The sequence below is a fragment of the Theropithecus gelada genome, chromosome 7b (genome assembly GCF_003255815.1).
Source record: "Theropithecus gelada isolate Dixy chromosome 7b, Tgel_1.0, whole genome shotgun sequence".
Lineage (NCBI taxonomy): Eukaryota > Metazoa > Chordata > Mammalia > Primates > Cercopithecidae > Theropithecus > Theropithecus gelada.
In genome coordinates this window covers 106,979,362-107,006,693 of record NC_037675.1, presented here as the reverse complement: position 1 = coordinate 107,006,693, position 27,332 = coordinate 106,979,362, and the positions used below count along the sequence as shown (strand labels likewise).

At 56.7% G+C, this 27,332-nt stretch overlaps 1 protein-coding gene across 4 annotated transcripts in view; it reads right to left on the bottom strand.

The window, feature by feature from the left end:
• Positions 1-27,332, bottom strand: part of MTA1 (metastasis associated 1) — a 51,235-nt gene that overhangs the window by 15,270 nt on the left and 8,633 nt on the right. For all 4 annotated transcript variants that reach the window (XM_025392068.1, XM_025392065.1, XM_025392066.1 and 1 more), the window contains exons 2-7: positions 16,894-16,961; positions 9,370-9,463; positions 5,127-5,177; positions 4,353-4,479; positions 4,213-4,276; positions 938-1,055 (exon numbers count right to left, since the gene is read on the bottom strand). In XM_025392068.1, coding sequence (XP_025247853.1) covers positions 938-1,055; positions 4,213-4,276; positions 4,353-4,479; positions 5,127-5,177; positions 9,370-9,463; positions 16,894-16,961 — 522 coding nt within the window. The remainder of the gene's footprint in view (positions 1-937; positions 1,056-4,212; positions 4,277-4,352; positions 4,480-5,126; positions 5,178-9,369; positions 9,464-16,893; positions 16,962-27,332) is intronic.

Sequence of the window (27,332 nt, the reverse complement as noted above, 5' to 3'; positions counted from 1 at the left end):
GGATTCCGTCTCAAAAAAAAAAAAAAAAAAAAAGTAACAAGGCCAGACGCAGTGGCTCACACATGTAATCCCAGCACTTTGGGAGGCCAAGGCAGGTAGATCACTTGAGGTCACGAGTTTGAGACCAACCTGGGCAACATGGCGAAACCCTGCCTCTACTAAAAATACAAAAAAATTAGCGGGGTGTGGTGGTGCGTGCCTGTAGTTCCAGCTACCCGGGAGGCGGAGGTGGGGGGATCATCTGAGTCTGGGAGGTTGAAGCTGCAGTGAGCTATGATCGCACCACTGCACTCCAGCCTGGGCAACAGAGCTAGACCTTGTCCAAAAACAAAAAAGTAGTGAAAAACAACCGCCAAGGTCAGACTCGGTGGCTCATGTCTGTAATCCCAGCACCTTGGGAGGCCTGAGGTCAAGAGTTCAAGACCATCCCGGCCAACACGGTGAACCCCTGTCTCTACTAAAAATAAAAAAATTAGCCAGGTGTGATGGCAGTGCCTGTAATCCCAGCTACTCAGGCGGCTGAGGCAGGAGAATCGCTTGAACCTAGGAGGTGGAAGTTGCAGTGAGCTGAGATCACCCCACTGCACTCCAGCCTGGGCAACAGAGCGAGACTCCATCTGAAAAAAAAGAGAAAGAAAAACTACTGCCACAAGGAAACCAGGTCTCACTGTGCAGGGACAACTGACCACCACGTCCTGCCTGAGGGTCTGGGGCTTCCCCAGAACCACACCACCACCAGCAGTGGGTGGGGGAAGGCTCCGGGACACCAGCCCACACACACCACCCGTGTGGACAGAGCCCAGGCCTGCACCTGCTGCCCCCAGTCACACAGGAGTTACTGACACGGCGGCCGTGTCCCAGCCTCCTCTTGCCCAGTGTGTCAGCCGGCAGGGCAGGACGGGACGCAGCACGCCATGCCCAGGGCGGCCCACCCTACCTTCTTTTAACAAGTCGGTGATGTCTGCCTGGTACCGGTTTCCTACTCGAATCTCTCCTTTATCTGCCAGCAGGGTCTTCTGCTGTGGGTCGTAGACTAGAGAATAGAAGAAGAAATCCTGGAAAACACCACAGGAGACAGAGAGGCGTTAGCACGGCTGGGCTGCCGGGAGGGTCAGAGAGGTACCAGCACGGCCAGACTGCTGGGAGGGTCTTGCCCAGAGCTCCTGCAGGGTGACACAGGTGCCGGAGGGAGGGCACAGGAGCCCCCACAGCTCCCGGCCATGCCCGGGAGGAGCCTACAGCGGGGCCTCGAGGGTCACCGGGGGATGCACCTGCCCCATGACCCTGCCCGGAGGAGACATGCTGAGGGTCAGCAGGGGCGGGGCCTCTGAGCAGCTACAGGGGCGGGGCCAGGCTCCACAAGCCCTTACCAAGGCCGGGTGGATACGACTGCAGCCCAAAAACCATGACTTATTTGCCTTTTTTTTCTTTTTTTGAGGCAGAGTTTCGCTCTTGTTGCCCAGGCTAGAGTGCGACGGCGCGATCTTGGCTCACTGCAACTTCCGCGTTCTGGGTTCAAGCAATTCTCCTGCCTCAGCCTTCCAAGTAGCTGGGATTACAGGCACCCGCCACCACACTCGGTTAATGTTTTGTATTTTCAGTAGAAACACGGTTTCACCATGTTGGTCAGGCTGGTCTCAAACTCCTGAGCTCAGGTGATCCACCTGCCTCGGCCTCCCAAAGTGCTGGGATTACGGGCGTGAGCCACTGTGCCGGGCTCCCTCTCACCTATTCTGAAAGCTACTCTGCGTTTTTTCTTTCAAGAGCTACCTTTAAAGTCCAGCATGACACCTGTTCCATGTGTGACCATGAGCCATGCTGCAGCAGGGCCTTCATCCTCTTGAACTGACACGACTATCCAGAGGCCAGCTGCCAGGCTCAGCCTCAGCTCCTACTCTGCCTGGATTATTTTTATTTTTATTTTTTGGAGACAAGGTCTTGTTCTGTCACCCAAGCTGGAGTACAGTGGTGCGATCTTGACTCACTGCAGCCGCCACCTCTTGACTCAAGCAATCCTCCCACCTCAGCCTCCTGAGTAGCTGGGACAACAGTAAGTGCGCACCACCACGCCTGGCTAATTTTTTTTACTTTTGTAGAGTTGAGGTCTCACTATGATGCCCAGGCTGCTCTGGAACTCCTGAGCTCAAGTGATTCCCCTGGCCTTGGGCTCCCAAAGTGCTGGGATTATAGGCATGAGCCACTGCGCCTGGCCTATTTCTTTAAATTAATAAACACACATGGTTTCTATTTGGTGCCGGACTGCTCCACCGGCCAGGGCCTGGGTGTGTCTGTGACCGCTGTGTGATGTTTCTGCACTCCTGCTTATCTGTGATGTGAGTCCGTGTTCGTCAGGACTTCATCAGTGAGGGTTATTTGAGGCGAGGCAGGGGCACAATCCCCCAGGGCTCAGTGGCGCAAGCTTCTGCCGGGTGCTAAGTGTACTCACCCTGAGCCTGTTACATTAAATTCCCACGCTGGGGCTGTTCAGAAACCCCAGGTAAGAAAAAAGAGGTAAGTGGCCGAGCGCAGAGGCTCACGCCTGTAATCCCAGCACTGTGGGAGGGATTACACCTGAGGCGGGATGATCACCCGAGGTCAGTTCGAGACCAGCCTGGTTAACGTGGTGAAACCCCGTTTCTACTAAAAATTAGCCAGACGTGGTGACGCACGCCTGTCATCCCAGCTACTCGTGAGGCTGAGGCAGGAGAATCGCCTGAACCCAGGAGGCTGAGGTTGCAGTGAGCCGAGATCGCACCATTGCACTCCAGCCTGGGCAACAAGAGCGAAACTCTGTCTCAATAAAAAAGAAAGAAAGTGAAGGCGGGGAAAGGCTGCATCGTGCAGCAGGAGGGTTTCGGGGTGCCTGAGCAGCCTGCTTTGTCCCCTCGTGAGCGTCAACCCGGCCGTTTCTAGGGCTGATGCGGTGCATACAGGCTTGTCACTGCACCTGCTGCTTCCTCACAGGCCTTTCTTGCTAACATACATTTTCTGTGTCCACAGAGACATTTCTGCAGCCTCACCCTCTCTGTGTGGCTCTGTCAGTAAGGGCACTCCTCCTTCCTGAGCGGGGCATTCACGGCGACCCCACAGCCTCTGCTCATGCCCAGCAGGTTGCGGCTCAGCCTTCTGGGAAGCTGGTCTGGCAGCCTGAGAGGGTTCGAGCCCAGCCCATGCTCCAGGCATGTGTTACAACCCCGGGCCGAGCCCTGCCTGCTCTTCTCTGCCTGCTCATGACTCTGAGCTAAGGCCTGGGGCACGACCACAGCCCGAGCTGAGCCACTTCATGCCTGTTTCCAGGCTGTGTGGTGGGAATGGGGACTGGGGCCACAGGGGTAGTACAGGACTGAGCTTGGGACACACCGTGGCCATCCTGGATCCTTCAGAGCCCACGCCAGAGCGCCGATGGCCACGGCAGAGATGAGCCCCCCTAGGACAGGGAGGGTAGGGCTTCATCCAGCAACCTGCATCTGGGCTGGCTGGACACACTGGGGGTGTTCAGGCCACAAGACTCCAGCCAGGTGGCAGCAGAGCCTGTGAGAGGCCAAGCCCCAGGCCTGGAGATGGGCCTGCCCCTTGGGCAGGTGTGCCCTGCAACTATGACAGGCACTCCAGGGAACCAACACGCTCCAGACGTTTTTGGCCCCACGTGGCCTCGGAAACCCAACCCTCCCGTTAGCTGCATCTCACAGCAGCCTCAGTGCCACCGTTCTCCGTCAGGCGACACTGCTCCCCAGGTAGGTATGGCACTGTCTAGAGACATTTTTTGGTTGTCACACCTTGGGGGATGCTATATGGCAGGTAACACAGTATAATCACAGGTGACCCCCAAGGTGGGCCTACCAGGACTCTGCCCACTGCCCAGGAGGGACCAGCCAAGACTCCTACGAAGACCCAGGTGGCCCCTGCCCCCATATGCCTCAGCCACATCCTCCCCAGGGGGACCTCCCCTCGCTGGTTGTCTGGGAGGCAGTGGCAAGAGGAAAAAGCCCTGTGCTCCTGGCCCACAACTCTGGACGCGTAGGGTAGGGGCAGCTGCACACTAGGACACCCGGAAGTGGCTGTCAGGACGCAATCCCCGCTTCCCTCTAGAACAGCCTGCGCCTAGAGGGAGGAGGGAAAATCGTCCCCGCTGCCCAGGCCAGCAGAGGTCACGGGTGGAGGAAACAGTGGCCTGGGACTGGCTGCAGCAGACCAGGTCAGGCTGGGCCTCACCTCCCGCTCCAGGTAGGACTTGAGCGATTCGGTCTCGTTGAGCAGGGTGACGCTGCACTTGCCCCTGGAAAAGAAGGACGGGCGGGCTGGAAGGGCGAGGACAGCCCGAGGGGCCCAGGGCGGGAGCTGCTGGGGGCTACCTGATGTGCGTGGCGGGCAGGGACTCCAGCTGCCGGGAGAGGAACAGCTCCCGATGCCGCAGCTGGTGCTTTAGTTTCTCGGGCAGGTCCACCATTTCCGGATTCTCCATTTCCTCTTCTATTTCCCCTGAAGGACAAGGAGCCCCTGTCAGCACCAAGGCAGACGCACGCTGCCAGACCAAAGCCCACCCCACCGGCCCCACCCGGCGCCAGCACGCAGGAGGCCCCGTCCTGGCAGGTGCGCATCCTCCTGCTGGACACTGTCCCGCTGCCCCACCCCATGGCGGCCCAGCAACTCCTTGGCAGGTACCCCTGCAGACACTCTGGTGCCCATGTGCCCTTTAAGTCCAGGCACCCTGAAGGCCCAGATTCCCCAGGGCATGAAGATGGAAGGAGGAGGGAGAACAAGGTCTGGGCCAGCCCCAGAAGCAGCAGACAAAAGAGCAAAAGGAGCAGGGGAGCCGGCGGCTGCCAAGTGCCCAGGCAAGGAGGGCGAGGGGCAGCTGCCCTCTGTCCCTCCCCATCTCGTGACCAGACAGCCCCACACAGCCCACCACAGACCTCCCACACCAGCAGGTCACCCTCAGGCCGGGGCTGCACCAAGTCTGGGCTGTGGGCCGGACACAAGGGAGGGCCCCTCCTCAGCTGGGCCGGCCGGGCGCAGGGTGCAGGCATGCAGGCGGCCCGCCCAAACTCTGTCCCTCAGCGGCGCTGCCGCCCCCAGCCCAGGGACACAGACAGGAGGACGCCCTCCTTGCGGAGGCCGGCTCTTACCTTCCTCGCCGTTGTCCGCCCCCGGTCCGGCCTTATAGCAGACTGACAGGGCTATATAACAGACAGACAGCACCCGGCAGCACGGTCAGCGCAGAGCAGCGGCCTGCTCCCTGCCCAGGGCCCGGACCGAGGGCTGTGCCACCAGGGGGCAGGGCAGAACGGGGGCCACAGGCCTCCCGGTGGGGTGTGAAGACCACCCGGTTGAAGATCATCTGGGCCTCAACGTCCCCCCACTTCGGCCGCCACCCACCCAGTGCCAAGCCTCTTTGGGAAGAGCCCAGACAAGCCTGGCTGTGGAGGGCCCCTGTCCAGCGACCACCCCGGCTCTCACTCCATTGCGGCTTCCCAGAACAGGCTGTCCAGAAGAGGCCGGGGCCGGCCGTGGGCCAGCAGCATGGGCATTCCTGCCCTGTGCTAGGAACCCAAGTAGGGTTCTTATAACACCCAAAATGGGGGTGTGCGGTGGTGCTCCCCACTGTCCCCTCGCACACCCAGCACCGGCCGCCAGTGGGCCACTCATCCCGCTCAGCGTCCTGCCGGCTCTCTGAGCCCGAGGTCCCCAGACCGGACCACAGCCAGCCGGGTTGCTCGCTCTCTGCGGCCCCCTTGTGGTGCCTGCAGGAAGTCCTGGCTCCTTTGGGCACTCCCAGATTGAGGCTGGGAGCAGCCATGCTGGGCCTGTTCTGAGCGGGGCCCTATCTGGGCCTCAGAAGCCTGGGGTGTCTGCCTGCTGAGCCTCACCTCCCACCGGTCCATAGAACAGGGCAGGGCTGACCAGGACAGCCCCAGTCCCAGCATCCCAGGCCAACACACCTCACTCGCTCCCACTCCTGGGGCCCCACAAGCAAACTGCACCCGCAACTCAGAAATCCCCAGGGCCCAGAGGCCCACACACCATCCCAGACCAGAGGCTGGCGTTCGTTCACACCCGCCCTATGCCAGGCCCCGTCAGCGCACCGACCCAGCCTGGAGAGAAGCCCACAGCGACTCCGAGACTCCCATCTCACCAGTGCCCCGATCAGCAGAACAGGGCTGCGGGGTGCAGCCTGTCGGAGATGTGGGCGAAGTAGGCCTGCAGCTCCTCAGGAGGCCAACAGGCAGAAACACCCAGGCGGGAGGCGGGGCTGGCCAGTGCACCCTGCACTGCCCACACTCTGAACCCTCCCTCGGACCCTGGATACACCCCTAAGCATGAGGCCTAGGTAATGGCAGCCCCAGGCTCAGGACGAGGCCCAGGCTGTGCCCTCACACCCACTCTAGGCTGTGGTCTCCAGGGCCCCCACACCTGCTCTGGGGGGCTCTGAGGAGGGACGTTCCCCTCTCCCTGTCGTTCTGTCTGTAAAAGGCTTCACGCTCACAGCCTGCCGGGGTGAGGTCTTCTCTGCCGCAGGGGCTGCGGTGCAGCCTGGCCGGTGTCTACCCTCCACCCTGAGGCCTGCACTGTGGGCTGGACGCCCCAGCAGCGACTGGGTGGAGGCAGTGACGTGGAAGAGCCAGAGGCCTCCCGGAGTGTCCTCACACCTGTCCCTGGGATCAGCTGGGGCCTCACCCGGGCTGCCATGAGCTCACAGAGCGAGCAGGAGAAACGCACAGATGTACACAACCCCGGGGATGTGGGCCCTGCAGAATCACCGCAAGGCCCAGTCACCAGGCAAGAGTGGGGCTGCGCTCCGAGCCCCTGGACCAGCGGCAGACCCGTCACCCATGATGCCTGCTCCCTGCAGCTGGGCTGTCAGTTCACAGGAACGCCCTGCAGAGGGGCCGCCATGCAGCTTTCCAGGGAGCACCGTCCAAAGGGGCTGGGCTGGGCACCTGGGGGGGCACTGCTGCTCTCTGCCCAGTCCCACCAGCCCCAATGAGGCCCTTCTGGAAAACCCACCCTCTGATACCTCTAATCACATTATGTCTGGAGTCCCCTTCTGGGACCCTCCTAGCAAAAGGCCATCTTCTGGGGTGTCTGAGAGCAGAACCTCAGGAAAGGGGGACACCGTACCCTAAAAAACCACTGATACAGACTCTCTGGAGCAGGGACACTGTGCTCCCAGGTGCCAGAGGACAGAGACAGGATGCGCCCTGGGCCAGCCATAAACATGCCCAACTCAACGGTGGCACCTGACTCCCCAGGCCACACAGACTGGCAGGGCCACACTGCGGCCACTTAGCCTGGGCACTGCTTCTCCAGTGCCAGCCCGCTCCCCACCACTGCTTCTCCAGCGCCAGCCCGCTCAGCCTGGGCACTGCTTCTCCAGCGCCAGCCCGCTCAGCCTGGGCACTGCTTCTCCATCACCAGCCCACTTCCCACCACTGCTTCTCCAGCACCAGGCTGCTCAGCCTGGGCACTGCTTCTCCATCACCAGCCCACTCCCCACCACTGCTTCTCCAGCGCCAGCCCGCTCAGCCTGGGCACTGCTTCTCCAGTGCCAGCCCATTCAGCCTGGGCACTGCTTCTCCAGCGCCAGCCCGCTCCCCTACCACTGCTTCTCCAGCGCCAGCCCGCTCCCCACCACTGCTTCTCCAGCGCCGGCCCGCTCCCCACCACTGCTTCTCCGGCGCCGGCCCGCTCCCCACCACTGCTTCTCCAGCACCGGCCTGCTCCCCACCACTGCTTCTCCCACTCCCTGCAGAGTTGACACAGGTCAGTCCCCGACACCAAGAACCACCAGCCGTGCTGCTGGCTGGCGTCCAGCACCTGCAGGGCCAAGGGCCGCACCAAACGCCCCTCCAGAATGTGCAGCCTGTGGACTTTCAACATCCCCAGCTCTCTTCCTTGGTGCCTGGAGCGCGCACCAGTGGAGTACACAGGCTTTGAGGTCAGAGGTCAAGGGTCACCATGCCCCACCTTGAATGCTCCCCTCCTCTGAGCAGAGAGCTAGGAGGTTCCTGTTCCTCACGAAGCCAGAGGAAGCCCATGGTCAACTGGCAGCTCCCTTTGGGCCACCACAGGCCCCACAGCCCGGTGTCCAGAGTGGACCCAGGGGCCCAGCCCAGCTGCACTGCCCCAGGGCAGCTCACGTCCGCATCCACTGGGTGCCGAGGAAAGGCTGCAGCTGTCCAGTGGGCAAGGCAGTGGGGTTAAGGGACCCTTCCTTCCACGAGCACTGCCCTGGCGGACTCCCAGCAAAGGCTCAGGAACAAGACACTGGTGGCAGGATGGTCTGTCCTGCCCCTAAGCCCCTCCCAGGGCAGGGGGAGGTTGCCTGGGCTGGCTTCCTGCCCTCACCCACAGCACTGGGACAGGGGCAGAAGATGTCAGGGTCCTCCCACCTGACCCACTGCCAATCACAGTCCCTGGACCTCACCCCATTAGGGGTCATAGGAGGCTACAGGTGGGACCTTGGCCCACCCCAGCAACACAGGTACTCGGGCAGTCACATGCCTCACCTACTGGGAAATGTCACCCTACAGACCACAGCCTCAGCCTGGGCTCAAATCCCACCTCAGCTGATGTATCAGAGCGGAAGCCAATAACAGCCCTCGCGCCTGCCCCCACCGACATGAGAGGCCTCAGTGGGGGCACCACAGTGTCTGGTGCAGGTGGGCCCAGCCCGGCAGGCCCTGTGTCAGTAGCATGTGGAGGGCGTGGGGGTGCCTCTGGCTCCTGGCTCTGAAGTCGACGTCCCCCGGTGCGGGAGACTCCATCACCTGTGAGTACCTGTTCCCAGGGGAGGAGCTGGGCCCCCAAGGCTGAGGGCATTCCCATGCAGCCAGTGGCTTCCTCCCACACACTGTGCTGGCCACAGCAGCCCCTTCCAGCCAGTTTACTGAATTTGAGTTTGAATTGTAAAGAATAAGGAGAGGACTGCTTTCCTGAAAGCACTACTCAGAATGCCAACAGAAGCCTCTTCACAAAATTAAAAGGCGAGAGACAGTGGCAGGTGTGGGCAGCAGGGTCCCACCAGCCTGAAAAGTCTCCAGAAGTCATCATAAAAGAAAAAAAGAAGCCTCAACCAATGATGCCCACACCCAGCCACACCCCGTGACAAGCTCACAGAGGATGCCAGTGAGAGGCACACCACTCCAGAGGGGCCTGTGAGGAGTTCATTCGCCCAGCCCCCGAGGAAACGGAGCCAGGACACCCCCACCCACCGTGGAAGGGAGAGAAAGAGAGGCCAGAGCGAGTTGGGCAGAGGGTGGCCCCACGAGGCCAGGACCCCGAGGATGGACCCTAGGGAAGAAGGACCCCGCCAGCCCTCCCCGGCGGACCCTCCCGCCAGGCGGCCACCCCGGGGAAGGCCGGACTCACTTGCGTGCTTGTCGGCCAGGGCGATGAGGGTGCTGGAGATGTCCCGCCTCCGGTAGAAGCACACCACCTTGGCCTCCACGTTCCCATTGGCCGTCTGTAACAGCAAGGCAGGGGCGTCTGAGAAACGCGACCAAACCCGGGCTGCACAGCTCCCAGGAGGGGCTCCAAGGCCGGCCCCTGCCGTCCCAGGACTGCGGGTGTCACCACACTACCCCTCAGGACTCCAGGAGGGCACTTCACAAATGGAGCAAATCCTGCAGCTCTGGACACAATGGGTCTATCCCGGGGGAGAAGGTGGGCGTGCGCACCCAACTTCAACCTGTGTCTCCATCCTCCCTCCCTTCCAGAGCCCAGTGTACCACCTGAGAACACCAGGGTCCCAATGAGGAAAAGGCCCCGCCACACTGGACAGGACCTCAGTCAGCTCCCGGGAGCCCACGCCCAGCTATCCCAGTCCCTCTTGGGTGAGCTGTGCAGCAGCCACAGCCCGAGCAGCCGATGCAGCGTGGACCCCCGTGTGGGACCAGCCCTCCCATCACCCTCCTAGAGCAGCCACAGGCGCCCCCACCTGGCCTGGCTGACTGCTGTAAAACACCCCCGCAGAGGAAGGTATGTTTTTGGAACGAGCTTTTATAACATCTTTGTGACCTCAAGAATTGTGCTGTGATTCTAATCACGGTACAAGTGCCTCATGGACTACCATTCATAAATTTTTTTTTTTTTGAGATGGGGTCTCACTCTGTCACCCAGGCTGGAGTGCAGTGGCGCGATCTTGGCTCACTGCAACCTCCGCCTCCTGGGTTCAAGGGATTCTCCTGCCTCAGCCTCCCGAGTAGCTGAGATTACAAGCATGAGCCACCACGTCCAGCTAATTTTTGTATTTTTAGTAGAGACGGGATTTTGCCATGTTGGCCAGGCTGTCTGGAACCCCTGACCTCAAGCAATCTGCCTGCCTTGGCCCCACAAAGTGCTGGGATTACAGGTGTGCCACAGCACCCAGTCTCACATAACTTTTCAATTTTTTGAGATAGGGTCTCACTCTGCTGCCCAGACTAGAGTGCAGCGGTGTGATTTCAGGTCACTGCAGCCTCCACCTCCTGGGACTACAATCCAATTACACCATGCCAGGCTTTTTTTTTTTTTTTTTTTTTTTGAGACGGAGTCTTGCTCTGTCGCTCAGGCTGGAGTGCAGTGGTACAATCTCGGCTCACTGCAAGCTCCGCCTCCCGGGTTCACACCATTCTCCTGCCTCAGCCTCCTGAAGTACCAGGGACTACAGGTGCCCGCCACCGGACCTGGCTAATTTTTGTATTTTAAATAGAGATGGGGTTTTACCATGTTGGCCAGGATGGTCTCGATCTCCTGACCTCATGATCCACCCACCTCGGCCTCCCAGTGTGCTGGGATTACAGCATCTGGTTAATTTTTTAAAAACATTTTGTAGAGACGAGGTTTCACCATGTTGCCCAGGCTGGTCTCGATCTCCTGGGAGTGAACCACCGCACCCAGCCCATTTATAGCATTAAACCAAATTAACTCTAAGAGAAGTGGCCAGGCACTTTTCTCGCCACTGCACTCCAGTCTGGACAACAGAGTGAGACTCCGTCTCAAAAAAAATAAAAATAAAAAAAATAACCAGATGCAGTGGTGCGCGCCTGTAGTCCCAGCTACTTGGGAAGCTGAGGTGAGAGGGTCACTTGAGCCCGGGAGGTCAAGGCTGCAGTGAGTTGAGATTGTGCCACTGCACTCTAGCCTGACCAAGACCTTGTTTCAAAAAAGCAACAACAAAAAGAAAGAATAAAGAGAAAAGTGCTCAGCTGCTCTGCACGGCCTGCCCGGAAGCAGGGCGTTCTCGACGGTGGAATTCCTCTGCTTGGGACGTCCATCTCCTCTCCCCTTCGGATCTGCATCTGCTCACTACAGTGGTGTGAACCCAGGACCGCCATGCTCTGCTTCAAGTCACAATCCAGCGTGGCCTGACCCCTCCTGCAGGTCACGCTGTCCCTACTCTGGCCGCTGGGTTCTCGCTCTATTGGCTCCTGTGTCCCTGACATACTCCACCACAGGTTACATCCACATTTCATCACAGTGACACACACAGACCATCCAATGTCACATAGCAAGCCATGAAGACTGCAAGGACACACAACCGCAGCCGCCCCATCTGGGCAGCCGGGACCGTGGGGCCAGGCTCTTCCGCAGTCAGGTTCCCACCAGCTCGGAGCCTCAGGCCAGGCCTCCCTTCCCACACATGCACCCCACTCTCCAGGATCACTGTGTGGACTCAGTCATGCTCGGGGTCTGGTCTGTTGCGCTGTGTTCCTGCACACAGTGGACTCAGTCACGCTCGGGGTCTGTTCTGTTCTATCGTGTTCCTGCACACAGTGGATTCAGTCACGCTCGGGGTCTGTTCTGTTCTGTCGTGTTCCTGCACACAGTGAATTCAGTCACGCTCGGGGTCTGTTCCGTCGTGTTCCTGCACACGGTGGATTCAGTCACGCTCGGGGTCTGTTCCGTCGTGTTCCTGCACCCGGTGGACTCAGTCACGCTCGGGGTCTGTTCCGTCGTGTTCCTGCACACAGTGGATTCAGTCACACTTGGGGTCTGTTCTGTTCTGTCGTGTTCCTGCACACAGTGGATTCAGTCACGCTCGGGGTCTGTTCCGTCGTGTTCCTGCGCACAGTGGATTCAGTCACGCTCGGGGTCTGTTCTGTCGTGTTCCTGCACACAGTGGATTCAGTCACGCTCGGGGTCTGGTCTATTCTGTCGTGTTACTGCACACAGTGGATTCAGTCACACTTGGGGTCTGTTCTATTCTGTCGTGTTCCTGCACACAGTGGACTCAGTCACGCTCGGGGTCTGTTCCGTCGTGTTCCTGCACACAGTGGATTCAGTCACACTTGGGGTCTGGTCTGTTCTGTCGTGTTCCTGCACACAGTGGATTCAGTCACGCTCGGGGTCTGTTCTGTCGTGTTCCTGCACACAGTGGATTCAGTCACGCTCGGGGTCTGTTCTGTCGTGTTCCTGCACACAGTGGATTCAGTCACGCTCGGGGTCTGGTCTATTCTGTCGTGTTACTGCACACAGTGGATTCAGTCACACTTGGGGTCTGTTCTATTCTGTCGTGTTCCTGCACACAGTGGATTCAGTCACGCTCGGGGTCTGTTCTGTCGTGTTCCTGCACACAGTGGATTCAGTCACGCTCGGGGTCTGGTCTATTCTGTCGTGTTACTGCACACAGTGGATTCAGTCACACTTGGGGTCTGTTCTATTCTGTCGTGTTCCTGCACACAGTGGACTCAGTCACGCTCGGGGTCTGTTCTGTCGTGTTCCTGCACACAGTGGATTCAGTCACGCTCGGGGTCTGTTCTGAGGTACTCCTGCACGCACAGGTAAAGGTGGTGAGGCCGCACTAGGCCATTCTTTCTTTTCTTCCTTTGAACAGCTTTGCTTCCCGAGGTTAACAATCGTCTCGTTTTCTCCACTTGCCTAGTTTTTCATGGAATCATCGCTGATTCTTCCCTGAAGTGCTCGGCAACAGAGCTCCTGAAGGGAAAGGGCTCAATCAGGGCACCCGGGAGACCTCTCCCAGAGCTGGCGTCCACCCTGCTTGCTGCCCGCACCGGGCGGGAGGAAGGTGCGCCTTCCTCGTGGTGGAAAGGCGTGGAGGGGTGCACTCCGAGGCCTCAGTCGGGAAACCTCACTCATCTGCCTTCCGGGAGATGGGGCTTGGCTGGGCCTGGAGCCTCCACACCCGAACGTGGCTGCCGAAAGGCAAAGTGGGGTTTGACTCCAGGCCTTTGTATGTGACCCGCTTTTCCTCTAAACGCATTTCTTCTCCCATGTTCTAACAGTTTAAATACACCTTGAAGGGCCCCCTCTTTATTTCTGTGTTCACTCCTTCTTCTCTGCTATTAACTGGACATTGGACCAATGGACTGATTGTCTGATTTTTTTTCTCTCCTAGTTTCTTTGTTTTTGCCCCACCTTCTGGGTGGTAACCTCAACTTTATCACCTGGTCCTTTCATTCCACTTGTTACTTCTCCTAACCCAAGTGTCAAGAGCTTTCCTCTCATCTGACCACATCCCAGGATGGATCCCTTCCCTTTCTCTGAGAACATTCACGGCCTTTGTTTTGCTTTAGTTTCCTTCTGTTCTCTGCACTGGCCCTTCCTCTGAGTTCCATTTTTTTCTTTTTTTGTTTTTTTTGAGACGGAGTCTGGCTCGGTCGCCCAGGCTTAGAGTGCAGTGGCCGGATCTCAGCTCACTGCAAGCGCTGCCTCCCGGGTTCACGCCATTCTCCTGCCTCAGTCTCCCGAGTAGCTGGGACTACAGGCGCCGCCACCGCGCCTGGCTAGTTTTGTATATTTTTAGTAGATGGAGTTTCACCGAGTTAGCCAGGCTGGTCTCGATTTCCTGACCCCGAGGTCCGCCCGCCTCGGCCTCCCAGTGCTGGGGTTACCGGCTGAGCCCCGGCGCCCAGCCTCCCCGTGCTGGGATTACCGGCTGAGGCCCCGTGCCCGGCCCTGAGTTCCTGACCCCGCGGTCCGCCCGCCTCGGCCTCCCTGTGCTGGGGTTACTGGCTGAGCCCCGCGCCCGGCCCTCAGTTCCATTTTCACGTTGCCGACTGATCTTCATGTCAAAAGCCCTCCCCAACCATCTTGTGACTTTTGGTCACCAGGAGCCTCCCAGGTGCTGGACAGCTCACTGCATGTGCTGCACCCACGGGCACTGGGGTAGCGGGCATCCTGCTGGGTCCCCGATGCCAGCAGCTGGGTCTGTGGGCTTTAGAAGTCTGGCCGCTGGGGTCCTGGGAGCCAAGGAGGCAAGAGGGGCACGGGGGCCCACCAGGGGACAGCCCATGAGCCAGGTGACCCCCACTTGCAGCCCCCGCGTGAACCGTGCTGGCCTGGGCCTAGTGCCCCAAATCTGGGTCCTCTGAGTCCACTGCTCCAGCCCAGGGAAGGGTTCTGCAGGTTCACCTGACCCCCAGACGGGTCTTCCACCTGTCTTCCGCACTGCCAGCCGCACATCAGCATGGTTCCTGTTCTCCCGACCCTGACCCGGGCCAGGGCCGGGGCCTCTCAGGTTGCCCAATCCGGCTGGCTGCCTTCTGAGCTGCGCCCACACCTCCCAGTGGCGCCTCCTCTCCCACCTTCCTTGCCCTGTGGGTGCAGAGCTCCAGCACCCCTTTCTTGTTATTTGAGGGGGCGTTCAGGCCAGAGAACAGAGGGGAGGTCTGCACTCAACCAGCTGCGCCCACCTGGAAGCCCCGCCTGGAGCTCCTTGGTGTGGAGGGCACTGGCCACGCTGTGTCGCAGGCCCACGGGTTCCTTTCCACATGGTGAGCGTCTGGGTCGGTTGCCCTGCCTGAACTGTCTGAGACAGTAGTCATGCCCCTCACAGGCTGGTGTCCTACCCAGAGACAGACAAGTGTCCAGGCCATGTGGCCCTGGCCCTGAGGAGGAGGGAGTGCTAGGACGAAGGGGACAGCTCTGAGCGTGCGCAATGCTACCTCTGTACCTGAACATCGCCAAAGGGCCGGAAGCCAGCCCCCACCTGCACACGCCTGCAGTCTACTGTCTGCACGTGGAAGCCAGAAGCGGCACGAGGGAACCTTCCCGACAGTGGCACCTCCCAGCAGTGACACCTCCCAGCAGTGGCACCTTCCAGCAGTGGCACCTCCCAGCAGTGGCACCTCCCAGCAGTGGCACCTCCCAGCAGTGGCACCTCCCAGCAGTGGCACTCGGCCAGGCGCCCACGGAGGCACTGCAGCCTCCCGCCCCAGGCTGCCTGCCAGCTGGCTGTGTGGAGCCAGCAGCGCCGTCTGCCAGCCGCCCCTCCACTACACGGACCAGGAGGGACCCAGGGCCTCCCCAAGCCATGGTTCAACTCAGCTGAGGAACCTCCCTCCGCACCTCAGTTTCCCTACAGTCCCCATGCTGTGATGTGTAAGGTGCAGCCCCGCAATCGGGAGGCCCAGCCACAGCAGCAGCACCCGTTCCAGCCCCACACTCGGGAGGCTCAGTTCACAGGAGCAGCGCCCGTTCCAGCCCCACACTCGGGAGGCTCAGTCCACAGCAGCAGCAACCGTTCCAGCCCCGCACTCGGGAGGCTCAGTTCACAGGAGCAGCACCCGTTCCAGCCATACCCAGAGTCCAAGTGGCCTTGCTCTGCAGGCGGGCAGGCCCTGCCCAGCAGGGGCAGTGAGACGGACTCAGAGGACACCTGGATCATTGCCCATGTGCCTCCAACAAACAGGCCTGCCCCTCAGACCTCCCAGGAAGCTGCAAGGGAGCAAACGTCACACCCCACGCTCCTCAGCCCCAGGTAGTGGCAGATGCCACAGGGAATGGCCCTTGACAAGCACAGCCAGGGAAGCCCAGAGCCCAGCATGGCTACGTCAGAGGTGGCGTGCTAACCTTCCCCACCCTGTCCCCTCTGATTCCAAGAATCCCACATCACCGCTGCCACCAAGCCTGATGTCCAGGAAGGCAGCTTCTCACAGGTAAGCCTGCAGCATGCAGCACGGAACACCAAGGGCCCGGGTGCCCCAGGCCTGTGGAGTGGGCGGGGCTCCTAGAAGGCAGCCATCAGGCCACTGGCTCCAGGGGTTCGGGGGCTCGGGAGCCCCGCAGGCAGGCACAGAGAGGTCTATGAAGCACCGAGCAGCTCACCCCACTCTCTGCTGGAACCATGTGTCCACTGGTGGGGACGACCTGCCTTCCCTCAACACCCTTAGAAAGTCTCCAACCAGGAGGAGAAGGGAGGCTGGGGTACCCACCCACCATCCCTGAGGACAGCGAGAAGGCTCCCAGGGTGTGCGGGTGCCCTGCACCTCCACAGCCATCTGCAGCTCTGTCTCCCAAGCTGACGGGACGGAGGCTGTGCCAAGGCAGTGGAGGCCGGGAGTGGCTGGGGCTGAGGGGCCCATGTGTCACCACCCCCCAGGATCTGGTGCTGCCAGGCTCAATGCATGGGCACAACCACGTCCCCGATCAAACAAGCATCTGCCAAGGACTCATGGCAGACACGAACCAGGTGGGAGCAAGGGCTGCCTGAGTGACCAGGGAGGGTGCCTCCAGCCACGCAGACACCTCAGGGGTCAGGGCAGAGCTCACAGCCCTGCAGGGCTGGCTGCTGGGAGCTGGGCAGGGCAGGGGCACCGAGTGTGGCTTCCTGCAGCCTTTGGTTGGTTTCAGAATCATGCCATTCTGCTCAGGCTCCCCAGGGGACGCTGGCATCTTCAGGGGACCCAGCGCCCACAGACCAAGTGTGGAGTGGGCAGGCAGCTCAGGGCAGCCGTGCTGGGTCCTGCACGAGGCCAGCAGGCCCCTCACTCAGTTTCTCCAAGAGGGGGCCAGGGTGCAGGTGACAGTGGACGGAGTCACTGAAGGGCCTGCACAGTGGCCAGTCCAAGGTCAGCCCCAAAAGGGGGCCACCTACACTGGCCACCCACAGGGCAGGAGCTGGTGTAGCCCCAACCCACTACCCCCTGCAGCCACACCAGGGCCACCCAGTACCTTGTTGAGCTCCTCAATCCTCCGGATCAGGTATGGGTTGCTGGAGGAGTTCTCGAAGTAGACGTAGTCTGCAAACAGCAACAGACAGAGCAGAGGGTCACCTGTGGTACCAAAGGCCAGACCCAGGCCCACGTCCCGCTGCCCAGAGACCCGGGGCTCAGGTGGGGCAGTGTCACCACCCCCACCTCTGCTCTCTCAGGCGAGGAACAAACAGAGGAAGCGAAGCCCCCACACCATCAGGGAGGGGTGGCTGCAACCAGAATGGACTGACAGGCTGGGTCAGGGCCAGGGAGATGCTCCAGGAGGGGCCATTCCCAGCAGGAGCCAGCAGCCCCCATCCTGGATCCTCACAGACGCCAGCCGCCCCCAAAGGTTCAGGCCCTTCTTGGGGAAGCTGTGGGGGCCAGGTGGCAGCTTCCCAGGCGAAGCCCAGCTCCAGCACTGCCCAGACCCTGCCGGGAGCCCCGGGACACCTTCCCACTGGCAGCAGCCAGCCTGGATGCTACACCCTCAGAGCCACATGGCCACCACCACCCTGCCCACAGCGGTCCCCATCTTTCCCTCCAAAACACAGCAGCGACTACACAGAGAACACAGCTGGGGCTTCCTGGGCCCAGGCAGGCTCAGAAATGGGGCAGAGTTGCTCCAGGAATGACAGGGTCACCCTCACTAGAGCTCAGAGACAGCAACAGGCAGCAGGCACTGGGAGTGCCCCGAGACCGGCCATCAGGTGAGTACAACACTTCCCTCAGCGACGACACCATGGGGCCCTCCAGCCTTCTCACCAGCTCTACACGCAGAGAGCCACTGAATCTTCCGGAGCCCAGAGGCTTACTCTGGAAGGCCCAGGGAAGTCCAGGCTGGTGGTGCTGACACCCCGATGCTCCAGGCCTCCTGGGGCCGCTGCAGGGGCTCAGCTTGGGAGGCAGCGAGGCCACATCCTCATGAACCAGCACCACGAGTACCCTCGCCAGCCCACCCTGCACCAGCTCTGCCTGAGGACTGAGGCAGGAGGCCTGTCTCAGCTGGAATCACCCCAGAGGCCCACACAGGCCTGGGATTCAGCAACATGCAGCAAGACCAGCACCAAAAAAGCCCAGCCTATCTGTCCACATGGAGGCCAAACCTGTGCTGCGAGGACCCTGTGGAGGGGCCTGGAGAGTATCTCCCTCCTGCTGCTGGCACACACCTGCAGGCTCATGCCCGTGAGGACACACCCGTGAGGACGCACCTGCAGGCACACACCTGTCAGGACACACTCATGGGTGCACACCCGTGACACACCCGTCAGGACACACCTGCAGGCACACACCCGTGAGGACACACCTGTGGGTGCCCACCTGCGAGGATGCACCTGTGTGGGCACCCATGTGCAAAGTCACGCCTGTGCGTGTAGCTTCTGAGCCCCGCGTGCTGCCTGAGTAAACCAGCTCATCAGATGAGGCCACGCCCACGCAGAGCTCCACCGGACAATGGGCTAGGAGCATGGAGAGTCCAGAGGGACACAGCCTTGGTGCCCGGGCACACGCACAGCAGTGAGCGTTCCCTGCAGAAAAGCCTGCCGCAGTGGCAGGAGGCCTGCAAATCTGTGTCAGGGTTCGAGTGTTCTGAGTGCAGGATGTGGCCATGCTTGGGCAATGCTGTGAAAACTCTAGAATTAACTGAATCACATACTCAGAATTGGTGGATTTCTTTCTCTCTTTTTTTTTTTTTTTTCATTTTGAGACAGAGTCTCGCTCTGTCGCCCAGGCTGGAGTGCAATGGCTCGATCTCGGCTCACTGCAAGCTCCGCCTCCCAGGTTCACGCCATTCTCCTGCCTCAGCCTCCCGAGTAGCTGGGACTACAGGTGCCAGCCACCACGCCCGGCTAATTTTTTATATTTTTAGTAGAGACGCGGCTTCACCGTGTTAGCCAGGATGGTCTTGATCTCCTGACCTCATGATCTGCCCGCCTCGGCCTCCCAAAGTGCTGGGATTATAGGCGTGAGCCACCGTGCCGGGCTAAAATTGGCGGATTTCATCACATGTAGATACCTCAAATTTTTTTTCAAAAAAGGTCTCAAATCAATGGTCTAACTTTTCACTCCAAGAAACCAGATAAATAAATTAAATCCAAAACAATGCACCAAACTTGCCAAAAACTGGGGGGAAAATGTCCCTTAAGTGAGGAAAGACAGACAAGGTGGGGTCCGTCCACTTGATGGAAGACTCCTTGGCCGGGGCCAGGAGTGAAGCCCCCTGGCAGCACAGGGCCTGCAGCACCGGAAGGCCCACTCGGGGGAGGTGGCGGGCACGACGGCTGCGTGCAGCGGGGCCACCTACAAGCTGCTGGCGCAGGAAAACCAAGGCGTGGAAGATGAAAGAACATGCAGGGAATTCGGGAACTGTTCTGTATCATGACTATGGTACAACGACATGACTATGGACTTCCAAAATTCACAGAACTGTACACGTAAAAGGAATTGTACTGAATGTAAATTATGCTTTAATAAACGGACAAATAAAGCAAGAAGGCAGGAAATGATAGAGTAAAAATAATGTGAAACAAAAATAGTAGAGGGGAAAATATCAAAGGAACCAAAAGCTGGGTGTTTATTTGAGACGGAGTTTCGCTCCTGTTGCCCAGGCTGGAGTGCAATGGCGTGATCTCAGCTCACTGCAAACTCTGCGCCTCCTGGGTTCAAGTGATTCTTCTGCCTCAACCTCCCAAGTAGCTAGGATTACAGGAGCCCACCACCACGTCCAGTTAATTTTTGTATTTTTAGTAGAGGCCAGGTTTCACCATGTTGGCCAGGCTGGTCTCAAACTCCCGACCTCAGGTGATCCACCTGCCTCAGTCTCCCAAAGTGCTGGGATTGTAGGCATGAGCCACCACACCCAGCCTACAAGCTGGTTATTAACAAGATCAATAACTGAAATCTATAGCCAGACTGACAAAGAAACAAAGAGAGAAGCCACAAGTAACCAACATCAGGAACGACAGATGGGACATCACTGCAGATCCTACTGACACAAGAAGGGGTATAAGGAATATTATGGAGGACTTTATGCCAGAGAATTTGACAACTTAAATGGAATGAACCAATTGCTTGAAAGATATAAACACCAAAGCTCATTCAAGAAGAAACAGGTAACCCTATTCACACTACAGAAATACAACAAAAACCCTAGGCCCAGATGGCTTCATTGGTGAAGTCTATCAAACATTTAAGGAAAAATTAACACCAATTCTACGCAACTCTTCCAGAAAACAGAAAAGGACAGTGTGGACACCATTCCCCGATACCAAAACCAAAGACACACAAGGAATCGGGAGGATCACTTGAGTCCAGGAGTTTCAGACCCCATCTCTTAAAACAAATGATTTTTGATTAGGCAGGTGTGGTAGCATGTGCCTGTAGTCCCAGCTGCTTGGGGGCTAAAGCGGAAGGATCGCTTAAGCCCAGGAGTTTGGGGCTGCAGTGAGCCATGATGGTACCACTCACTCAAGTCTGGGTGACAGAGTGAGACCCCATCTCTAAATATAACTTAAATTTTTTAAAAAATTGAAAAATCAGTGTAGCTCATCATATTCACAGATTAAGTAAGAAAAACCCTATCACTATCTCCGTAGATGCAAGAGTATAATCTGAAAAAACTCAACACATACTCTATTAAACTCTGAGCAAACAAGGAACTAAAGGGCACTTCCTTAGCCTGGTAAGACATTTACAAAAAACCTACCGCTAGCATCATCCTCAGCGGTGAGAAAAGGGCTGTTTCTGCTGGGATCAGGGATTGTGGCAGGAGTATACCTACTCTCTCCGCCACCGCCCCCCACCGCCACTGCCCCCCACCGCCACCGCCCCCCACCGCCACCGCCCCCCACGGCCACCGCCTCCCACCGCCACTGCCTCCCACCGCTACTGCCTCCCACCGCTACTGCGGACCATCAAGGAAGTCCCAGCCAGGACAATGAGAAGAATCAATGAAAGGCACACAGACTGGATATGAAGACACAAAACTTTCTATATGCAGATGATGTGACTTGCTATACAGAAATCCCCAGTGTCTACGAAACAGCTATGGAAACCGCTGAGGAAGAGTTTTGCAAGGTCACAGGTCAACATCAAAAGCTAAGTCCTCTTTTGGGCCAGGCACGGTGGCTCACACCTGTAATCCCAGCACTTTGGGAGGCTGAGGCAGGCGGATGACTTGAGGTTGGGAGTTGGAGATCAGCCTGACCAACATGGAGCTACCCCATCTCCACTAAAAATACAAAAAACATTAGCTGGATGTGGTGGTGCATGCCTGTCATCCCAGCTACTCAGGAGGCTGAGGCAGGAGAATGGCTTGAACCCGGGAGGTGGAAGCTGTGGTGAGCCGAGATCACGCCATTGCACTCCAGTCTGGGCAATGGTGAAATTCTGTCTTTAAAAAAAAAAAAAGTCCTCTTTCTATGTACTACTGACAAACAGAAATCAAAATTGTAAAAGTACTATTCACCAGAGCACCAAGAAAAATTAAATGCTTAAATATAAATTTGACAGAAGATCTACAGATGTTTAAAGATCAAAAGATCTGTGCAAAGATCTATATGCTGAAAAGTACAAAACACTGGTGAGAAAAATCAGCAAAAGATCTAAATAAATGGTAACAGATGAGACGTCAAGGGTTAAAATACATGTTGGTGAGCTTCCTATAAAGGTTGGGATAGTAAATACTCCACGCTATGCAGGCCAAGAGGCCACACCAAGGATATTACGTAAGGACTAATATAACAATTTCCACATATTTTATACTGATGAAATTAAAATAACCGGGCCAGGTGTGGTGGCTCACACCTGTAATCCCAGCACTTTGGGAGGCGGGCAGATCACGTCAGGAGATCGAGACCATCCTAGCCAACATGGTGAAACCCTGTCTCTACTAAAATACAAAAAAATTAGCCAGGTGTAGTGGTGCACGCCTATAGTCCCAGCTACGTGGGAGGCTGAGGCGGGGGAATCACTTGAACCTGGGAGGCGGAGCTTGCGGTGAGCCGAGATCATGCCACTGCACTCCAGTCTGGTGACAGAGCGAGACTGTGTCAAAAAAAAAAGCTGAGTGCAGCTTTCTATAATACAGATGCACTCATGAGAGGACTTGTTTTGGGAGATGACATTTTGCTTAATTGGGTTCAAATTTAATGTTCTTTATTACCAAAATCAACGACAAAGGTGCATCCGTGAGTGCCGGCTTCAACGACAAAGGTGCATCCATGAGTGCCGGCTTACAGCACGTTCCCGTGTTTCCTCTGTGGCTGTCTTTCCACACAGGGCTGCCAGGCACACTGTCAGCCCCAGGTGCGTAGCTCTAAGTGCCAGCCTGGCTACTGAGCCAGTATGTTTTCCCCTTCCTGGAAACGGCCAGCTCAGCAGGCTTGGACCTCCCGCATTCTTCCTTCCAGAGAGGTCTGACCCTTGACCTGCTCCGAGGAGGTCACCTTGGGGCCCTGGGAGCATCCTGCCTGCCAACAGCATCTGCTCACCCAGGGCCTCAGGCCGCCTCAGACAGGCTACCCTGACAGAGTGACGTACCGTGGCGCCTTGTGGCATCCGCCTGACCTCTTGAGGGGCTGAGACGGAGGGACCGAGGGCAGCCACACAGGTGCTCAGCCAGGCCCACCTGACCAACCACTAAAAACACCTGGGCCACCAAGGCTCAGGGGAGCTTCCCTGGTTGGCAATACGCCAGGCCTGCCATCCCAGACCACTGCTAGATCCACGCACCTCCCACGCCTCCGCTGGGACAGAAGCCCAGAAGCCCACCCCGGTCTCTCCTGAGCCCGGCCCCTGTGCCGTTCCCTCTGCTGGTGCGTCTGCGTCCGTTTGCTGTAAGGAACTGCAGCCCTGGCAGAAGTGCTCTGCTGTATTCCATGAGTCCTAGCGAATTACTGAACCCGAGGGTGGTCGTGGGGCCCTCCACTACAGCATGTGATTACGCCACAGTCCAGTTGCTCTCGGCTGGAGGTCAGGTGGGAGCTCCTTAACACACAGCTAAGTGGATTTTGAAATGTAGATGTTTCTCTTGTACTTGCGTCAAAGTCCCAAACACACTGCTGTAACCATAGTTTGAGCCCAGAAAATAAGCTCACTGCAAATCTGTGCGGCAATGGAGACTTTGCCTCTCATTTTACCTCTTGACAATAACTGTACAAAGCAGTTTGTGATTTAAACATGAGCTGTTGCCAAAACGACTTCATCACCGTATAAATTTTGCAAGTAAGTGTGGTTGTGCCTTGTACTTTAAGACGAATTCATAAAGAATGTAGAGACCTTCATGCAGCAAAAACTAGTTTCCCAAGTCATCCGGTGGACTGATGATGGCAGTCAACAGTGGTTCTTCTCATTCTGAAATTTTCCAATTTCGGCGCTTTTTCAAAAAGCAGGCCAGACACAGTGGCTCACGCCTGTAATCCCAGAACTTTGGGAGGCCGAGGCAGGCGGATCATGAGGTCAGGAGTTTGAGACCAGCCTGGTCAACATGGTGAAACCTCGTCTCCACTAAAAATACAAAAATTAGCCAGGTGTGGTGGCATGGGCATGTAATCCCAGCTACTTGGGAGGCTGAGGCAGGATAATTGTTTGAAGCTGGGAGGCAGAGGTTGCAGTGAGCCGAGATCGTACCACTGCACTCCAGCCTGGGCGACAGAGCGAGACTCCGTCTCAAAATAAATAAATAAATAATAAAAAAGCAATAGAACTTCACACTGCCGAGCCATCAAGCTGCTGCACAGGAGAGCAAGCCAAGATGTTCAGCTTTAGGCCAGGCACAGGGGCTCCCGCCCGAGCCCAGGAGATCGAGGCTGCAGTGGGCCAGGACTGTGCCACTGCTCTCCAGCCTGGGCAATAGAGCAAGACTCTATCTCTTTAAAAAAGGTTTTTTAATTCACAGAACTGATGACAGTCAAGTCCACAAGGTCAAATAAAGTTCACTGTTGACACTACTGGTTCAATAAGGCATGACAGACTCAAACACTTTCCACAGGCCAGGTGCAATGCCTCAAGCCTGGTAATCCTAGCATTTTGGGAGGCCAAGACGGGTGGATCACTTGAGGTCAGGAGTTCGAGACCAGCCTGCCCAACATGGTGAAACCCCATCTCTACTAAAGATAGAAAAACTAGCCAGGTATGGTGGTGCATGCCTTTAGTTCCAGCTACTTGGGAGGCTGAGGCAGGAGAATTGCTTGGGCCTGGGAGGTGGAGGTTGCAGTGAGCTGAGATTGTGCCACTGCACTCCCGCCTGGGCAACAGAGTGAGACTCCATCTCAAAAACTAAACAGATATTTTCCACAAAATATTTACCTGTCAACAAGTAACAGAATGAATAACTATAGGCTTTTTAGCACTTTATATGTTTAACAACCCTTGTACATTTGTCCAACCAAGCCCTTTTCTGTGCCACACTTCTCCTGTCAGTAGGATCTGCAGTGATGTCCCATCTGTTGTTCCTGATGTTGGTTACTTGTAGCTTCTCTCTGTTTCTTTGTCAGTCTGGCTATAATTTCAGTTTATTGATCTTGTTAATAACCAGCTTGGCTGGGCACGGTGGCTCACACCTGTAATTACAGCACTTTGGGAGGCCAAGGCGAGTGGATCACCTGAAGTCAGGAGTTTGAGACCAGCCTGGCCAATATGGTGAAACCCAGTCTCTACTAAAAATACAAAAATTAACTGGGCGTGGTGGTGGGCGCCTGTAATCCCAGCGACTCGGGAGGCTCAGGCAGGATAAGTGAAGACAATCTTGTGGAACTCAGCCCTTCAGCTGCAGAACCTAATCTCTCCAGGTAAGCAGTGTCAAAATTGGGCTACAACACTGGATAACCGACTGGCCGCTGGTGGGGAGAAAGCCCACACACATTCCAGGGACCAGAGGTGAAGTGTTCTGTGTTGAATGTGTGAGAGGAGGAAAACACTGAGCTTTTCCTGTCCCTATCACAAATACTCAACCCCATCACGGCGGCTCAAAGCGGCCACAGAGTAACTGAATCCCGTTAGTGCGGCCTGTTCCCCTAACACTTTATTTCTGAGCACTGAAATGTGAATCTCATATAATCTTCATGTGTCATGAAGTTTTCTGCCTTTGATTTTTTTCTCAACAATTAAAAAATGTAAAACCCATTCTTAGCTCATGAGTCATCAAAAACAGGCAGTGGGCCAGTTTGCCGGTCCCCGTACAAGAGGACCCAAGATTGGTTCAGATGCCAATTATTTCCCAAACTGATCCACACGGGCACCGTGCTTAGCTTGACGATGCTTTGCAGGTATTGTGTTTCTTACAAATGGAAGGTTTGTGGCGACCTGCATCAAGTCCGTCGGCCCCGTCTTTCAAACAGCAGGGGCTCACGACGTGTTGCTGTCACAGTTTGGTAATTCTCTCAATATTTCCAACTTTTTAACCAGGATTCTATCTGTGATGGTGATCTGTGGTCAGCGATCCTCGATGCTACTACTGTAATTGTTCTGGGCACCGTGAGCCATACCTACCTAAGAATTTAATCATAAATGTGTGTGTTCTGACTGCCCCAGGAACTGGCCATTCCTCCACCTCTCTCCCTCTCCCGGGGCCTCCCTATTCCCTGAGACACAGTAATATTGAAATTGGGCCAACGAGTAACACCACCATGGCCTCTAAGGAGTCCAGTGAAGGGAAGAGTTGAGAGTCACACATCTCTCACTTTAAAACAAAAGCTGGAAATAAATGACTAAGCTTAGTTAGGAAGGCACGTCGAAAGCCAAGATACCCTAATGGAAAGCTTGGCCTTCAGCGCCAAGCAGGTAGCCAAGCTGTGAATGCAGAGGAAAAGTTTCTGAAAGAAATTAAAAGTGGGCCGGACACGGTTTCTGAAAGAAATTAAAAGTGGGCTCACACCTGTAATCCCAGCACTTTGGGAGGCCAAAGCGGGTGGATCACTTGAAGTCAGGAGTTTGAGATCAGCCTGGCCAACATGGTGAAACCCCATCTCTACTAAAAATACAAAAATTAGCCGGGTGTGGTGGTGGGTGCCTGTAGTCCCAGCTACTTGGGAGGCTGAGGCGGGAGAATCACTTGAACCCAGGAGGTGGAAGTGGCAGTGAGCTGAGATTATGCCACTGCACTCCAGCCTGGGCGACACAGCGAGACTCGGTCCCCCTGCAAAAAAAAAAAAGAAAAAGAAAAAGAAAAAAGAAATTAAAAGTGCTGCTCCAGGCTGGGCGCAGTGACTCATACCTGTAATCCCAGTACTTTGAGAGGCCAAGGCCGGTGGATCACTTGAGGTCAGGAGCTGGAGGTTGGCCTGGCCAACATCATGAAACCCCGTCTCTACCAAAAATACAAAAAAATTAGCCAGGTGTGGTGGCATGTGCCTGTAGTCCCAGCCACTTGGGAGGCTGAGGCAGAAGGATCGCTTGAACCCAGGTGGAGGTTGCAATGAGCCAAGATCACGCCACTGAACTCCAGCCTGGGTGACAGAGCGAGACTTCATCTCAAAAAAAAAGAAAACAGTGCTGCTCCAGTGAACTCAAGAATGATAAGAAAGCTAAACAGCCTCAGTACTGATAGGGAGAAAGCTGAAGTGGCCAGGACGGGAAATCAAAGCAGACACATTCCCTTCAGCCAGAGCCTCAGCCAGAGCAAGCCCTAACTCCCTTCAGTTCTATGAAGGCTGAGGGAGGTGTGGAGGCTGCAGAAGAAAAATCTGAAGCTAGCAGAAGTTGGCTTGTGAAGTTAAAGGAAAGAAGCCATTTCTATCACATAAAAGTGCAAGGTGAGGCTGGGCATAATGGCTCATGCCTATAATCCCAGCATTTTGGGAGTCAAGGCAGGAGAATCACTTGAGGCCAGGGGTTGGAGACTAGTCTGGGCAACATAGTGAGACCCCATCTCTACAAAAATAAATACAACTAGCCAGGCATGGTGGCGTATGCCTGTAGTCCCAGCTACTCAGGAGGCTGAAGCGGGGAGGATCACTTGAGCCCAAGAGGCTGAGGCTACAGTAAGCCAAGATCACACCACTGCACTCCAGCCTGGGCAACAGAGCAAGATGCTATCTTAAAAAAAAAAAGAAAAGAAACACTTCTTTTTGGTTTCTGTAGAAATCAACAAGCCAATTCTAAACTCTATAAGGGAAAGCCAAGGAACCAGAACAGGCTAAACAATTTTGAAAATGAGGAACAAAGTTCAAGGATTCCCACTACTTGATTTCAAGAATGACTGTAAGGCTGGGCACGGCAGCTTACTCCTGTAGCCTCAGCACGACGGGAGTCCGAAGTGGAAGGAAAGCTTGAGCCCAGGAGTTTGAGACCGGCCTAGGAACATAACAAGACCCCATCTCTACAGAATACAGAAAAACTTAGCTGAGTGTGGTGGCGCACACCTGTGGTCCTGGCTATTCAGGAGGAGCACTTGAGCCTGGGAGGTAGAGGCTGCAGTGAGCC